Raw genomic sequence first — 17,081 nt, forward strand, 5'->3', positions numbered from 1 at the left:
CACCTTCAAAACACCTTTGAACACATTCAAAACACTCTCATAATCATTTGAACACACTCAAAACACCTTTTGAACACCTTTGAACACCTTCAAAACACCCTTGAACACCCTTGATCACCTTCAAAAAACAACATTTGAACACACTCAAAACACCTTTGAACACCTTTGAACATTTCCAAACAACACTGAAACACTTCCAAAAACACCATTTGAGTACTCCCAAATACACCACTGAATACTAAAACACCACTGAATACACTCAAAACACCACCAAAATCACCATAAACTAAGATCAACACCCACATCCCACAACACCCACAACCCACAACACCCACAATTTTTTCTCGTTTTATCTAATTTCATCAGAAAAAGTCCCAACAACAACCCACTTATAACATTTTTTTTTCGGTATCTCTAGTTCGACAACAACACCCACAACACCCACATCCCAGAACACCCATGAACATTTCCAAAACACTATTTGAGTACTCCCAATTACACCACTGATTACTACTAAAACACCGCTGAATTCAATCAAAACACCCTTCAACACCTTCAAACACCCTTGAACACCTTCAAAACACTCTTGAACACTTTCAAAAACACCTTTGAACATTTCCAATCAACACTGAAACACTTCCAAAAAACACAATTTGAGTACTCCCAATTACACCACTGATTACTACTAAAACACCGCTGAATTCAATCAAAACACCCTTCAACACCTTCAAACACCCTTGAACACACTCAAAACACCCTTCAACACCTTCAAAACACCTTTGAACACCTTCAAAACACCTTTGAACACATTCAAAACACTCTCATAATCATTTGAACACACTCAAAACACCTTTGAATAACCTCAAAACACCTTTGAACACCTTCAAAACACCCTTGAACACCCTTGATCACCTTCAAAAAAAACAACATTTGAACACACTCAAAACACCTTTGAACACCTTTGAACATTTCCAAACAACACTGAAACACTTCCAAAAACACCATTTGAGTACTCCCAAATACACCACTGAATACTAAAACACCACTGAATACACTCAAAACACCACCAAAATCACCATAAACTAAGATCAACACCCACATCCCACAACACCCACAACCCACAACACCCACAATTTTTTCTCGTTTTATCTAATTTCATCAGAAAGTCACAACACCCACACCTCCCATTTTTTTCTCGTTTTAACCCTTTTAGTTCATTAAAGTTAATAAGGGGCCACACTACATCAGAAAAAGTCACAAAAACAACCCACTTATAACGTCTTTTCGGTATCTCTAGTTCGACAACAACACCCACATCCCACATCACCCACATCCCACATCCCACACACACACACACACACACACACACACACACACACACACACATCCCTAACCTAGCCTAACCTAACCTAACATAACCTAACCTAACCTAACCTAACCTAACCTAACCTAACCTAACCTAACTTATCCTAACCTAGCCTAACCTAACCTAACCTAACCTTACCTAACTTATCCTAACCTAACCTAACCTAGCCTAACCTAACCTAACTTAACCTAACCTAACCTAACCTAACCGAACCTACCCTAACCTAACCTTACCTAACATAACCTAACCTAGCCTAACCTAACCTAACCTAACCTAACTTAACCTAACCTAACCTAACCTAACCTAACATCACTAACCTAACCTAACCTAACCTAACCTAACCTACCCTAACCTAACCTAACCTAACCTATCTTAACCTTACCTAACCTAACCTAGCCGAACCTATCCTAACCTAACCTAAAATATATTGGAACACTTCCAAAATACATTAGAGTACTCCAGAATTACTTTGAACGACTCCATTTTTTTTTGGATATTTCCAAATTAGTTTTGAAAACTTTATCGTAAAATCGAACATTATTTTCTTGTTGGTAAACACACTCAATGGTAGAAATATTTACTCGATTTCCGAATAGAAACACTTTCCTCGCTCTGAGAGACTCATTGTGGGTCACCCCTTCCCCCCCCAACACATGGTGTAATGCGGTTCACACCCAAGGTAGAACATAACACCTGCGTCAACTCAGGACAGACAGACGCCATGAAATGCGGGTAACATCCAAGGTAGAAAATCATCTCTTTCCAGACCAACTGTCTATCCTAACCTAACCTAACCTAACCTAACCTAATTCCTAACCTAACCTAACCTCACCTAACCGAACCTAACCTAACTCCATCAATCACCTCTATCCTAACCTAACCTAACCTAACCTAACCCAACCTAACTCCATCAAACACCTCTATCCTAACCTAACCTAACCTATCCTAACCTAACCTAACTCCATCAAACACCTCGAATACTACCTAACTTAACCTAACCTAACCTTACCTAACCTACCGAACCTAACCTAACCTAACCTAACCTATCCTAACCTGTCCTAACCTAACCTAACCTATCCTAACCTAACCTAACCTAACCTAACCTAACTTATCCTAAGCTAACCTAACCTAACTTATCCTAACCTAACCTATCCTAACCTAACCTAAAATAACGAACCTAACCTAACTTATCCTAATCTTCTAACCTAACTAAAATAACCTAACCTAACTTATCCTAACCTACTCACTTTACTTTGAACACCTTACTCTCATACATCTGACCCCCTTTTCTCAATATCTCTCATAACATCTCACTACAGAACCCCAAGATTACTGAACACTCTCATAAACATTTGAGTACTCACATAAACACTTTTCATTTTCACTTCCAAAAATCATTTTGATTACTCAAATAAGATTTGCTCTAATTTATCTACACTTACACATTTCATTAAATTACATCTCACATCATTCTCCAGACTTTACAACAAGCACCTAACTCATAAAAAAACACCATCAAACACCTCCGAATACTCCCATTTGAACACCTTCAAAAAAACACCATCAAACACCTCCGAATAAAAAAACACTACTGATTACTACCAAATCACCACTGAATACTACCAATCACCGTCAAAATCACCAGAAACTAAGTTTAACATCACCATCTAACATCCTTTTTATAGAAATCCCCTCAAATCACTATAACCAAGAACTCCCTCCCCATTTGGCGCATAAACACAAACCTAATACGCAAACACTTAGTACATGATCACCATCAACTGAAAACATATCTTATACACACACATAATATAAGACAATCACCAACTACAATCACCCATGTTCACTTACCTCAAAATCACTAATATCACAGAAAACAATCATTTTTATAAACATTTCACACACACACACACAAAAAAAAAAAATCATATTTGACAATATCTAAGCGCACTCACCTCACTACCACCAACACACGATGTCTCACCTCACAGGACCGACGAGCTCACCTCCAGTGACGTCACACTCCCATTGTGTTACTTGGTGGTTGGTAACATCACACCTAACCCCCCTTGTTTCAACCTGTTGTACCCTACATTATCTAAGAACACTATATCCAAGACGATTACCAGATTTTATGATCCCCAACACCAAGATCACAGAAAACACACATTTTTATAATTATTCACACAAAAATCACGATCACCAATTCCATATCATGTTTACCGTCATCTATCAACACTAATCACCAAGATCACCAAAAAAAAATCTAAGATCATGCATCTCAAAACTACTATGATCACTGAAAACACTTATTTTTTAAACATTCGCACAAAAATAAGACATACACAAAAATACCACAACACTTCCACCAACATCTATAACATAACATGAGCACTATAACATATCACTATCACAAAAAAAAATAATACACAGACACCCACATATTATACATTTCAATTGCAAATTTAAGACATGAGACATACACACCAAATCTAAGACATTCACCTCCAACTAAGACATACACATCACCCCTAAAACTTCCTTCCTTATTCATTCCGTATATCTCCTAGAGCTGTTTTAACCCCGACGGATCCATCACGACGTAGGAGCCAGAGGAACCATCACCACTCCAACACCACCTACTACACTCTGGCTCCTACGTCGTGATGGATCCGTCGGGGTTAAAACAGCTCTAGGAGATATACGGAATGAATAAGGAAGGAAGTTTTAGGGGTGATGTGTATGTCTTAGTTGGAGGTGAATGTCTTAGATTTGGTGTGTATGTCTCATGTCTTAAATTTGCAATTGAAATGTATAATATGTGGGTGTCTGTGTATTATTTTTTTTTGTGATAGTGATATGTTATAGTGCTCATGTTATGTTATAGATGTTGGTGGAAGTGTTGTGGTATTTTTGTGTATGTCTTATTTGTGCGAATGTTTAAAAAATAAGTGTTTTCAGTGATCATAGTAGTTTTGAGATGCATGATCTTAGATTTTTTTTTGGTGATCTTGGTGATTAGTGTTGATAGATGACGGTAAACATGATATGGAATTGGTGATCGTGATTTTTGTGTGAATAATTATAAAAATGTGTGTTTTCTGTGATCTTGGTGTTGGGGATCATAAAATCTGGTAATCGTCTTGGATATAGTGTTCTTAGATAATGTAGGGTACAACAGGTTGAAACAAGGGGGGTTAGGTGTGATGTTACCAACCACCAAGTAACACAATGGGAGTGTGACGTCACTGGAGGTGAGCTCGTCGGTCCTGTGAGGTGAGACATCGTGTGTTGGTGGTAGTGAGGTGAGTGCGCTTAGATATTGTCAAATATGATTTTTTTTTTTTTTTTTTTTTTTTTTTGTGTGTGTGTGTGTGAAATGTTTATAAAAATGATTGTTTTCTGTGATATTAGTGATTTTGAGGTAAGTGAACATGGGTGATTGTAGTTGGTGATTGTCTTATATTATGTGTGTGTATAAGATATGTTTTCAGTTGATGGTGATCATGTACTAAGTGTTTGCGTATTAGGTTTGTGTTCATGCTTTTTTTTTTTTATGCGCCAAATGGGGAGGGAGTTCTTGGTTATAGTGATTTGAGGGGATTTCTATAAAAAGGATGTTAGATGGTGATGTTAAACTTAGTTTCTGGTGATTTTGACGGTGATTGGTAGTATTCAGTGGTGATTTGGTAGTAATCAGTAGTGTTTTTTTTTTGGGAGTATTCGGAGGTGTTTGATGGTGTTTTTTTTGAAGGTGTTCAAATGATGTGCAGAGCATTTTTTGAAGAAGATCAGTGGTGTTCAGAGTTGGTTCAAAGTTAGTCAGTGTTTAGGTTAGGTTAGGATAGGTTAGGTTAGGATAAGTTAGGTTAGGTTAGCTTAGGATAAGTTAGGTTAGGTTAGGTTAGGTTAGGTTTAGGTTAGGTTAGGTTAGGACAGGTTAGGATAGGTTAGGTTAGGTTAGGTTAGGTTCGGTAGGTTAGGTAAGGTTAGGTTAGGTTAAGTTAGGTAGTATTCGAGGTGTTTGATGGAGTTAGGTTAGGTTAGGATAGGTTAGGTTAGGTTAGGATAGAGGTGTTTGATGGAGTTAGGTTGGGTTAGGTTAGGTTAGGTTAGGTTAGGATAGAGGTGATTGATGGAGTTAGGTTAGGTTCGGTTAGGTTAGGTTAGGTTAGGTTAGGTTAGGTTAGGTTAGGTTAGGTTAGGTTAGGATAGACAGTTGGTCTGGAAAGAGATGATTTTCTACCTTGGATGTTACCCGCATTTCATGGCGTCTGTCTGTCCTGAGTTGACGCAGGTGTTCATGTTCTACCTTGGGTGTGAACCGCATTACCCAGTGTGTGGGGGGGAAGGGGTGACCCACAATGAGTCTCTCAGAGCGAGGAAAGTGTTTCTATTCGGAAATCGAGTAAATATTTCTACCATTGAGTGTGTTTACCAACAAGAAAATAATGTTCGATTTTACGATAAAGTTTTCAAAACTAATTTGGAAATATCCAAAAAAAAAATGGAGTCGTTCAAAGTAATTCTGGAGTACTCTAATGTATTTTGGAAGTGTTCCAATATATTTTAGGTTAGGTTAGGATAGGTTCGGCTAGGTTAGGTTAGGTAAGGTTAAGATAGGTTAGGTTAGGTTAGGTTAGGGTAGGTTAGGTTAGGTTAGGTTAAGTTAGGTTAGGCTAGGTTAGGTTAGGTTAGGTTGGGTTAGGTTAAGTTAGGTTAGGTTAGGTTAGGCTAGGTTAGGTTATGTTAGGTAAGGTTAGGTTAGGGTAGGTTCGGTTAGGTTAGGTTAGGTTAGGTTAAGTTAGGTTAGGTTAGGCTAGGTTAGGTTAGGTTAGGTTATTTTAGGTTAGGTTAGGTTAGGTTAGGTTAGGTTAGGTTAGGTTAGGTTAGGTTAGGTTAGGTTAGGTTAGGTTAGGTTAGGTTAGGTTAGGATAAGTTAGGTTAGGTTAGGCTAGGTTAGGGATGTGTGTGTGTGTGTGTGTGTGTGTGTGTGTGTGGGATGTGGGATGTGGGTGATGTGGGATGTGGGTGTTGTTGTCGAACTAGAGATACCGAAAAGACGTTATAAGTGGGTTGTTTTTGTGACTTTTTCTGATGTAGTGTGGCCCCTTATTAACTTTAATGAACTAAAAGGGTTAAAACGAGAAAAAAAATGGGAGGTGTGGGTGTTGTGACTTTCTGATGAAATTAGATAAAACGAGAAAAAATTGTGGGTGTTGTGGGTTGTGGGTGTTGTGGGATGTGGGTGTTGATCTTAGTTTATGGTGATTTTGGTGGTGTTTTGAGTGTATTCAGTGGTGTTTTAGTATTCAGTGGTGTATTTGGGAGTACTCAAATGGTGTTTTTGGAAGTGTTTCAGTGTTGTTTGGAAATGTTCAAAGGTGTTCAAAGGTGTTTTGAGTGTGTTCAAATGTTGTTTTTTTTGAAGGTGATCAAGGGTGTTCAAGGGTGTTTTGAAGGTGTTCAAAGGTGTTTTGAGGTTATTCAAAGGTGTTTTGAGTGTGTTCAAATGATTATGAGAGTGTTTTGAATGTATTCAAAGGTGTTTTTGAAGGTGATCAAAGGTGTTTTGAAGGTGTTGAAGGGTGTTTTGAGTGTGTTCAAGGGTGTTTGAAGGTGTTGAAGGGTGTTTTGATTGAATTCAGCGGTGTTTTAGTAGTAATCAGTGGTGTAATAGGGAGTACTCAAATTGTGTTTTTTGGAAGTGTTTCAGTGTTGATTGGAAATGTTCAAAGGTGTTTTTGAAAGTGTTCAAGAGTGTTTTGAAGGTGTTCAAGGGTGTTTGAAGGTGTTGAAGGGTGTTTTGATTGAATTCAGCGGTGTTTTAGTAGTAATCAGTGGTGTAATTGGGAGTACTCAAATAGTGTTTTGGAAATGTTCATGGGTGTTCTGGGATGTGGGTGTTGTGGGTGTTGTTGTCGAACTAGAGATACCGAAAAAAAAATGTTATAAGTGGGTTGTTGTTGGGACTTTTTCTGATGAAATTAGATAAAACGAGAAAAAATTGTGGGTGTTGTGGGTTGTGGGTGTTGTGGGATGTGGGTGTTGATCTTAGTTTATGGTGATTTTGGTGGTGTTTTGAGTGTATTCAGTGGTGTTTTAGTATTCAGTGGTGTATTTGGGAGTACTCAAATGGTGTTTTTGGAAGTGTTTCAGTGTTGTTTGGAAATGTTCAAAGGTGTTCAAAGGTGTTTTGAGTGTGTTCAAATGTTGTTTTTTGAAGGTGATCAAGGGTGTTCAAGGGTGTTTTGAAGGTGTTCAAAGGTGTTCAAAAGGTGTTTTGAGTGTGTTCAAAGGTGTTTTGAAGGTGTTGAAGGGTGTTTTGAGTGTGTTCAAGGGTGTTTGAAGGTGATGAAGGGTGTTTTGAGTGTGTTCAAGGGTGTTTGAAGGTGATGAAGGGTGTTTTTTGTTGAAGGGTGTTTTGAGTGTGTTCAAGGGTGTTTGAAGGTGATGAAGGGTGTTTTGATTGAATTCAGCGGTGTTTTAGTAGTAATCAGTGGTGTAATTGGGAGTACTCAAATAGTGTTTTGGAAATGTTCAAAGGTGTTCAAAGGTGTTTTGAAGGTGTTGAAGGGTGTTTTGATTGAATTCAGCGGTGTTTTAGTAGTATTCAGTGGTGTAATTGGGAGTACTCAAATTGTGTTTTTTGGAAGTGTTCAAAGGTGTTTTGAGTGTGTTCAAATGTTGTTTTTTTTTGAAGGTGATCAAGGGTGTTCAAGGGTGTTTTGAAGGTGTTCAAAGGTGTTTTGAGGTTATTCAAAGGTGTTTTGAGTGTGTTCAAATGATTATGAGAGTGTTTTTTGGAAATGTTCAAAGGTGTTCAAAGGTGTTTTGAAGGTGTTGAAGGGTGTTTTGATTGAATTCATCGGTGTTTTAGTAGTATTCAGTGGTGTAATTGGGAGTACTCAAATAGTGTTTTGGAAATGTTCAAAGGTGTTTTTGAAGGTGTTCAAGAGTGTTTTGAAGGTGTTCAAGGGTGTTTGAAGGTGTTGAAGGGTGTTTTGATTGAATTCAGCGGTGTTTTAGTAGTAATCAGTGGTGTAATTGGGAGTACTCAAATTGTGTTTTTTGGAAGTGTTTCAGTGTTGTTTGGAAATGTTCAAAGGTGTTCAAAGGTGTTTTGAGTGTGTTCAAATGTTGTTTTTTGAAGGTGATCAAGGGTGTTCAAGGGTGTTTTGAAGGTGTTCAAAGGTGTTTTGAGGTTATTCAAAGGTGTTTTGAAGGTGTTCAAGGGTGTTTATGTGAGTATTCAAAGGTGTTTTTTGAAGGTGTACAAATGATTATGAGAGTGTTTTTGGGGGTGTTCAAAGTAAAGTGTTTGAGTTAGTTTTTGTGACTTTTTTTTTTTCTGATGTATTGTGTCCCCTTAATAACTTTAATGAACTAAAAGGGTAAAAACGAGAAAATGCCTAGTCTGGAGACTGAGGGATGAGTTGTAATTTAATGAAAGTGCAGATAAATTAGAGATGTAAAATCTTATTTGGGAGTACTCAAATAGTGTTTTGGAAATGTTCAAAGGTGTTTTGAGTGTGTTCAAATGTTGTTTTTGAAGGTGTTCAAGGGTGTTTTGAAGGTGTTCAAGGGTGTTTTGAAGGTGTTCAAAGGTGTTTTGAGGTTATTCAAAGGTGTTTTGAGTGTGTTCAAATGATTATGAGAGTGCTTTGAAGGTGTTTTGAAGGTGTTCAAGGGTGTTTATGTGAGTATTCAAAGGTGTTTTTTGAAGGTGTACAAATGATTATGAGAGTACTTATGAAGGTGTTCAAATGATGTGCAAGAGTATTTATGAAGGTGTTCTGGGAGTATTCAGAGGTGATTTGGGGGTGTTCGAATGATGTTTTTTGGAGTATTTCAGTGTTGTTTGGAAATGTATAAAGGTATTTTTTGTGAGTATTCAAATGATTTATGAGAGTGTTTTGAAGATGTTCAAAGTAAAAGTGCGTATTTAACTTCGTAATATGTAAAATTGTGAGTAGTGAATTTAACGAAAGTGGATGTAAGCGATGTGGTGACTTTCTGATGCATGTGTCCCCTTATTAACTTTAATGAACTAAAAGGGTTAAAACGAGAAAAATTGGGGGTTATGAGTGAAAATTGTGAGGTGTTGGTTGGAGTGTGAGGGTTTGGGAGGGTGGGTAAAAGGGTAGACAAGATTCAACCTGTGTGCGCGGTCATCACGTGACGTCACTGACATAGGGGGCGACCTGATTCAACCTGTGTGCGCGTGACGTCACTGACCGCCGAGTAAACACATTTAACTTTCTTTTAGTTCATTTGACTTAATGAGCGGAAACTTTTAGTTCATTTTAAAATAATAAGGGGAAGATGTTTAGACCTGTAGTAAGCATGCCCCCATAGGAGGAGTCTATTTTGAATGCTTACCCCCAGAGGGGGGATTCCAAAAACTTTGATCCGAGGAATTTCGAAAACCCCATAGGAGGGAATCCAAAAACTTGGTATTATCGAGAAAAATTTGAGGTTGGGGGGTGGGTGAAAGTGGGAGGGGTAATCCAAAAATTTGATCCAAGGTGATCATAAGAAATTCAAAACCCCCATAGGGGGGGGAATCCAAAAACTTGTATTATCGAGAAATTTTTGGGATTGGGGGGGTGAAAGTGGGAGGGGGAACCTTAAAAATTTGATCTGAGGAGATGGAGTCATGGTATTGTCGAGAAATTTTTGGGGTTGGGGGGTGAAAGTGGGAGGGGTAATCCAAAAATTTGATCCAAGGAGATGGAGAATTTCGAAAACCCCATAGGGGGGATCCAAAAAACTTGATCCGAGGAGATGGAGTCATGGTATTGTCGAGAAAATTTGGGGTGAAAGGAGGGGTACCCAAAAAAAACTTGATCCAAGGAGATGGAGTCATGGTATTATCGAGAAATTGTTTGGGGATGGGGGTGAAAGGAGGGGTACCCAAAAAATTTGATCTGAGGAGATGGAGAATTTCGAAAAACCCCATAGGGGGGAATCCAAAAACCTTGATCCGAGGAGATGGAGAGCACAAGAAAATGAAATTCAAAAAAAATTCGAAAAAAATCGGAAAAAAATTCGAGGCGCGGGGGCGATCCGGATGACGCTGCAGAAGGCGCAGCAGAAGGCGCGGGCGGGGCTCGCGAAGGGCGCGGGCGGGCGCGCGGGCGGGGCGGGCGCGCGGGCGGGCGCGCGGGCGGGGGCGCGGGGGCGGGCGGGCGGGCGCGCGCGGGCGCGGGCGCGGGGCGCGACGGGGGGGTCGCGAAGGGGGGGGGGGTCGTGGGCGGGGGTATTGGTTGGGGGGGTCAAGGGTGAGGTAGTCTCGAGGGCGAGGTCATGGTCAAAACCGGAAGTAACACCTAGGTGTGAAAAGGTGACCCTCCAGCTGCTGGTCCTAGACCGGATACCTCGCTCAGTGGAAGGCCTAAACCGGATAAAGAAAAATTGGATATCAAATTGGGGAGGAGGAGTATGGAAGAAGTGAATGTTTTCAGATACTTGGGAGTTGACGTGTCGGCGGATGGATTTATGAAGGATGAGGTTAATCATAGAATTGATGAGGGAAAAAAGGTGAGTGGTGCGTTGAGGTATATGTGGAGTCAAAAAACGTTATCTATGGAGGCAAAGAAGGGAATGTATGAAAGTATAGTAGTACCAACACTCTTATATGGATGTGAAGCTTGGGTGGTAAATGCAGCAGCGAGGAGACGGTTGGAGGCAGTGGAGATGTCCTGTCTAAGGGCAATGTGTGGTGTAAATATTATGCAGAAAATTCGGAGTGTGGAAATTAGGAGAAGGTGTGGAGTTAATAAAAGCATTAGTCAGAGGGCAGAAGAGGGGTTGTTGAGGTGGTTTGGTCATTTAGAGAGAATGGATCAAAGTAGAATGACATGGAAAGCATATAAATCTATAGGGGAAGGAAAGAGGGGTAGGGGTCGTCCTCGAAAGGGTTGGAAAGAGGGGGTAAAGGAGGTTTTGTGGGCGAGGGGCTTGGACTTCCAGCAAGCGTGCATGAGCGTGTTAGATAGGAGTGAATGGAGACGAATGATACTTGGGACCTGACGATCTGTTGGAGTGTGAGCAGGGTAATATTTAGTGAAGGGATTCAGGGAAACCGGTTATATTCATATAGTCGGACTTGAGTCCTGGAAATGGGAAGTACAATGCCTGCACTTTAAAGGAGGGGTTTGGGATATTGGCAGTTTGGAGGGATATGTTGTATATCTTTATATGTACAGTATATGTTTCTAAGCAGTTGTGTTCTGGGCACCTCTGCAAAAGCAGTGATAATGTGTGAGTGTGGTGAAAGTGTTGAATGATGATAAAAGTATTTTCTTTTTGGGGATTTTTTTTCTTTTTGGGTCACCCTGCCTCGGTGGGAGACAAATACCGACTTGTTAAAAAAAAAAAAGTTAAAGTCCTCGATGAAAAGTCTGTTGAGAAATCTTATCTTATCTATATACCTGGTAAAGTGTATGGTAGAGTTATTATTGAAAGAATTAAGAGTAAGACGGAGAATAGGATAGCAGATGAACAAGGAGGCTTTAGGAAAGGTAGGGGGTGTGTGGACCAGGTGTTTACAGTGAAACATATAAGTGAACAGTATTTAGATAAGGCTAAAGAGGTCTTTGTGGCATTTATGGATTTGGAAAAGGCGTATGACAGGGTGGATAGGGGGGCAATGTGGCAGATGTTGCAGTGTATGGTGTAGGAGGTAGGTTACTGAAAGCAGTGAAGAGTTTTTACGAGGATAGTGAGGCTCAAGTTAGAGTATGTAGGAAAGAGGGAAATTATTTCCCAGTAAAAGTAGGCCTTAGACAAGGATGTGTGATGTCACCGTGGTTGTTTAATATATTTATAGATGGGGTTGTAAGAGAAGTAAATGCGAGGGTCTTGGCAAGAGGCGTGGAGTTAAAAGATAAAGAATCACACATAAAGTGGGAGTTGTCACAGTTGCTCTTTGCTGATGACACTGTGCTCTTGGGAGATTCTGAAGAGAAGTTGCAGAGATTGGTGGATGAATTTGGTAGGGTATGCAAAAGAAGAAAATTAAAAGTGAATACAGGAAAGAGTAAGGTTATGAGGATAACAAAAAGATTAGGTGATGAAAGATTGGATATCAGATTGGAGGGAGAGAGTATGGAGGAGGTGAATGTATTCAGATATTTGGGAGTGGACGTGTCAGCGGATGGGTCTATGAAAGATGAGGTGAATCATAGAATTGATGAGGGGAAAAGGGTGAGTGGTGCACTTAGGAGTCTGTGGAGACAAAGAACTTTGTCCTTGGAGGCAAAGAGGGGAATGTATGAGAGTATAGTTTTACCAACGCTCTTATATGGGTGTGAAGCATGGGTGATGAATGTTGCAGCGAGGAGAAGGCTGGAGGCAGTGGAGATGTCATGTCTGAGGGCAATGTGTGGTGTGAATATAATGCAGAGAATTCGTAGTTTGGAAGTTAGGAGGAGGTGCGGGATTACCAAAACTGTTGTCCAGAGGGCTGAGGAAGGGTTGTTGAGGTGGTTCGGACATGTAGAGAGAATGGAGCGAAACAGAATGACTTCAAGAGTGTATCAGTCTGTAGTGGAAGGAAGGCGGGGTAGGGGTCGGCCTAGGAAAGGTTGGAGGGAGGGGGTAAAGGAGGTTTTGTGTGCGAGGGGCTTGGACTTCCAGCAGGCATGCGTGAGCGTGTTTGATAGGAGTGAATGGAGACAAATGGTTTTTAATACTTGACGTGCTGTTGGAGTGTGAGCAAAGTAACATTTATGAAGGGGTTCAGGGAAACCGGCAGGCCGGACTTGAGTCCTGGAGATGGGAAGTACAGTGCCTGCACTCTGAAGGAGGGGTGTTAATGTTGCAGTTTAAAAACTGTAGTGTAAAGCACCCTTCTGGCAAGACAGTGATGGAGTGAATGATGGTGAAAGTTTTTCTTTTTCGGGCCACCCTGCCTTGGTGGGAATCGGGCCCCAAGGAGATGGAGGCTTACTACGAGCTGTGTAATAGTCAGATTGAGAAGGTGGTTGGACTGGTCAGGGGTCAACTCTCCAAGCAAAACCGCACCACTCTTGGTAAGTCATAGCTCTTATTATTATTTATACCATTATTATTATTAGTAGTAGGAGTAGTAGTAGTAGTAGTAGTTGTAGCAGCAGCAGCTTGAAGAGGACGTACAGTACCTGGGGAATGAGAGATAATCAGGTTCTATGCAAGGAAGGGTTGGGTAGCTCTATTTCCTTATTCATCATTGCCTTTATTGTTAATGTATAATGATGATTACTGCTTCAGGAGCACTGGTGGTGCTGGACGTGCACGCCCGGGACGTCCTGAAGGAGGAGATTATGAAGAAGAAAGTGACGGATCTTACAGATTTTACCTGGCTCTCTCAGCTCAGATATTATTGGCAGGTACGTCACGTATGTCACCTTAATTTTGATTTGTGTGTGCCCGTGCACACACGTGCACGGACACACACACACACACACACTCAGTGGCTGCTTTATTAGGTACACCTGCTCAGTAATGCAGATATCTAATCAGCCAATCACGTGGCAGCACCTCAGTGCCTAGCAGCATACAGACATGGTCAACAGGTTCAGTTGTTGTTCAGATTGAACATCAGAATGGGGAAGAAATGTGATGTAAGTGACTTGACCATGGAATGATTGTTGTTGCCAGACAGACGGGATGGTTTGAGGTTCTCAGAAACTGCTGATTTGGGATTTTCACGCACAACAGCCTCCATAGTTTACAGAGAATAGCATGAAATACACAAAACATCCAGTGAGCGGCAGTTTCGTAGGCGAAAACGCCTTCATAATTAGAAAAATCAGAGAAAAATTGACAGACTGGTTCAAGCTGACAAGGTGATAGTAACTCAAATAACCATGTTACAACAGTGGTATATAGAAGAGCATTTCTGTACGCACGACACTTTTGACCCTTGAAGTGGTGGGGTCACAGCAGCAAAAGACTACGCTGGGTTCCATCCAGTCAGCTAAGAACAGGAAACTGAGGCTACAGTGGGCATAGGCTCACCTAAACAAGTCAGTTGAAGATTGTAAATACATCACCTGGATTGATAAATCTCGATTTCTCGTGCGACATACAGGTGATAACGTCAGAATTTGGTGTAAACCTTTGGGATGTGGAGGAACGGGAGATTCACAGCATGAATGTGCAGACCACAAATCTACAGCAACTGCGTAATGCTTTCACGGACCAGAATCTCTAAGGAATGTTTCCAGCACCTTGTTGAATCCATGCCACGAAATATTCAGACTGCTCTGTAGGCAAAGTAAGGGCCTAACCAGTACTTGAAGGGTGTACCTAATAAAGTGGCCACTGAGTATATATACTATTCTTTAAAAAACAAATTGACCAAAAAAATTTTAATCGTGTGACCAAGAGCAACAAAAGTAAATAATCAGCTTCCTATAAAGTCACAGCTAAACCACAAATTGGAAACGGAAAATAGCTGATATTTTGGTCAATTCTGAATCATCACGTTGGGACTTCATACTGGCCCAGGATGCACCGTAACGTTATTCAGTTTCCATTTTCAATTTGGAGATTAATGTTGCGGGTATTATGAAGAATGAAAAAGGACTGAAATAATAGACATCCATTACTCTGGTAGCTGTATTGAATTATATAGCTATATGGATCCACGAGCCAAGGTCCTGGTTGTAAGGCGTCCTGCTTCCAACTGACTGCAGCCGCACAGGCATGTGTAGAATATGAATCGGAGGTCATAGGGGACAGCCCCACCAACCCTCAAAACTGATTAAAGAGCAAAAAGACACAATACCGTGACTGGAACATTACTCAGATAATCCTGGTGGTTAAAGCTCTCGCTTCACACGGCGAGGGCCCGGGTTCGATTCCCAGCCAGAGTAGAAACATTGAGAGTGTTTCTTTCCACCTGTTGCGTATGTTCTCATCAGTAAAATGGGTACCTGGGTTAGTCGAATGGTGTGGGTCGCATCCTGGGACACTGACCTAATTTGCCCGAAATGCTCAGCATAACAAGGGGCTTTCTATACAGTAGTATGTCATTGATGTCAGCTGGGCCTGTTTATCAAGTACATGTTCTTGTAGTAAATAAAGATATTATTATTATAAGAGAGAGAGAAGCTTATGACGACGTTTCGGCCCTTCTTGGACCATTCATAACTAATAACAGTAATGAAAGTATAACGACAGTGTATTAACAGTATTGACATTAATTGAGCCTTGTTTCAGCTATGGCATTGTGACATTTATTCTCCGAGTCCTTCTAATTGTAAATATAAACACAGTTAAGATTTTACCTACAGAAGTAGTGTTTGTATTCTAGGATAGTAGGGAAATTATACTTCATTGAACATGCTAATGTTGCTGTGTCTTTGACCTTAGTACAGAACCTAATCATGACATTAAGTGGTTGTTTTCTATATCATACAGGATACTAGGAAACCTAATCATGCAGGATACTAGGAAATCTAATCATGGCAGAATACTAGGAAACCTAATTTCCACGTTAATTGCTTATCTTCCTTTATTTTTTAAAGTGTGATGGACTTTAATTTTGACGTCTGCTTATATTGATAAGAACATGACAAAATAAGAATGGAGGAGCGCTGCAGTAACTTTATTGGTCCGTGTTGAAAATGGTATGAAACACCAACAAGTTGATGATTAAGACACATGTGCAATAGTTAGGTATCTTGATAATTGAAACGCTTCGCCTACACAGTAGGATTCTTCAGTCAAATACAACTTCACTACTACTCCTTCTGCCTTTGTATTTATCTGAAGAAGCCTACTGTGTAGGCTTCTTCAGACAAATTGAAGCCTACTGTGTAGGCTTCTTCAGACAAATTGATGCCTACTGTGTAGGCTTCTCCAGACAAATTGAAGCCTACTGTGTAGGCTTCAACTCTAAAGATACCTAACTGTTGCACATACGTCTTAATCAATTTACCAACGCATACTGGTAATTTTTTTTTTGTTTCTCAGTCCCAGCCCTTCTGACTCGTATATTTGTCCATGTCTTCTAGGACGACATCCTCAAGGTGCGGATGATCAACGCTGAGCTAGACTACGGCTACGAGTATCTGGGTAACACAGGACGTCTTGTCATCACCCTACTGACTGACCGCTGCTACCGCACACTCACCCAGGCTCTCATGCTCAACCTAGGTTCTGTCTTTTTTTTTTTTTTTTGGTGTAGTAAGAAGGCTTCTTTTGTGTGTAGTAAGAAGGCTTCTTTTGTGTGTAGTAGGAAGGCTTCTTTTGTGTGTAGTAAGAAGGCTTATTTTGTGTGTAGTAAGAAGTCTTCTTTCGCGTGTAGTAAGAAGGCTTTTTTTGTAAGAAGGCTTTTTTTGTTGTAAGAAGGCTTTATGTGTGCGTCTGTGTGTTTATGTACACATGCCTTTTCAGGCTGGCCAATGCAGTAATAATCTCAAGGGCGTACTGACTGCCCATCTTGCAAGACAATTTACGTCAGCAACAAGGCGCCTCAAGGTCACTGCACTCTCCCCATTATGATGTCTGAGCTGCAACACTCGTGCATATTCATACCTGAACCTGAAAATGCTTTCATATTACCTCCAGTATCCCCTTCTTCCCCACCTCTCATAAAGGGGCTGCGACCCCTCTCTCTTTTCGACAGCTGGAGACCACATGTGGGACAAGGTAGTTTTGAAGATCAAGGTTAGGTTAGGTAAGGTTCGTCAGGAAACAGGACAAGTGTTTCCTGACGCTG

The 17,081-nt window shown here is 40.6% G+C and overlaps 1 protein-coding gene across 1 annotated transcript in view; it reads left to right on the forward strand.

The window, feature by feature from the left end:
* Window positions 1–13,306: 13,306 nt before the first annotated feature.
* LOC138851901 (dynein axonemal heavy chain 7-like) overlaps window positions 13,307–17,081 on the forward strand; it is a gene marked incomplete at its 3' end in the record, with an annotated part of 14,191 nt that continues 10,416 nt past the window's right edge. Inside the window, exons 1-3 of the mRNA XM_070081427.1 lie at window positions 13,307–13,404; window positions 13,622–13,740; window positions 16,375–16,516. Of these exons, the coding sequence (XP_069937528.1) occupies window positions 13,311–13,404; window positions 13,622–13,740; window positions 16,375–16,516 (355 nt within the window). The remainder of the gene's footprint in view (window positions 13,405–13,621; window positions 13,741–16,374; window positions 16,517–17,081) is intronic.

The sequence above is a fragment of the Cherax quadricarinatus genome, unplaced genomic scaffold (genome assembly GCF_038502225.1).
Source record: "Cherax quadricarinatus isolate ZL_2023a unplaced genomic scaffold, ASM3850222v1 Contig2698, whole genome shotgun sequence".
Classification (NCBI taxonomy): Eukaryota; Metazoa; Arthropoda; class Malacostraca; order Decapoda; family Parastacidae; genus Cherax; species Cherax quadricarinatus.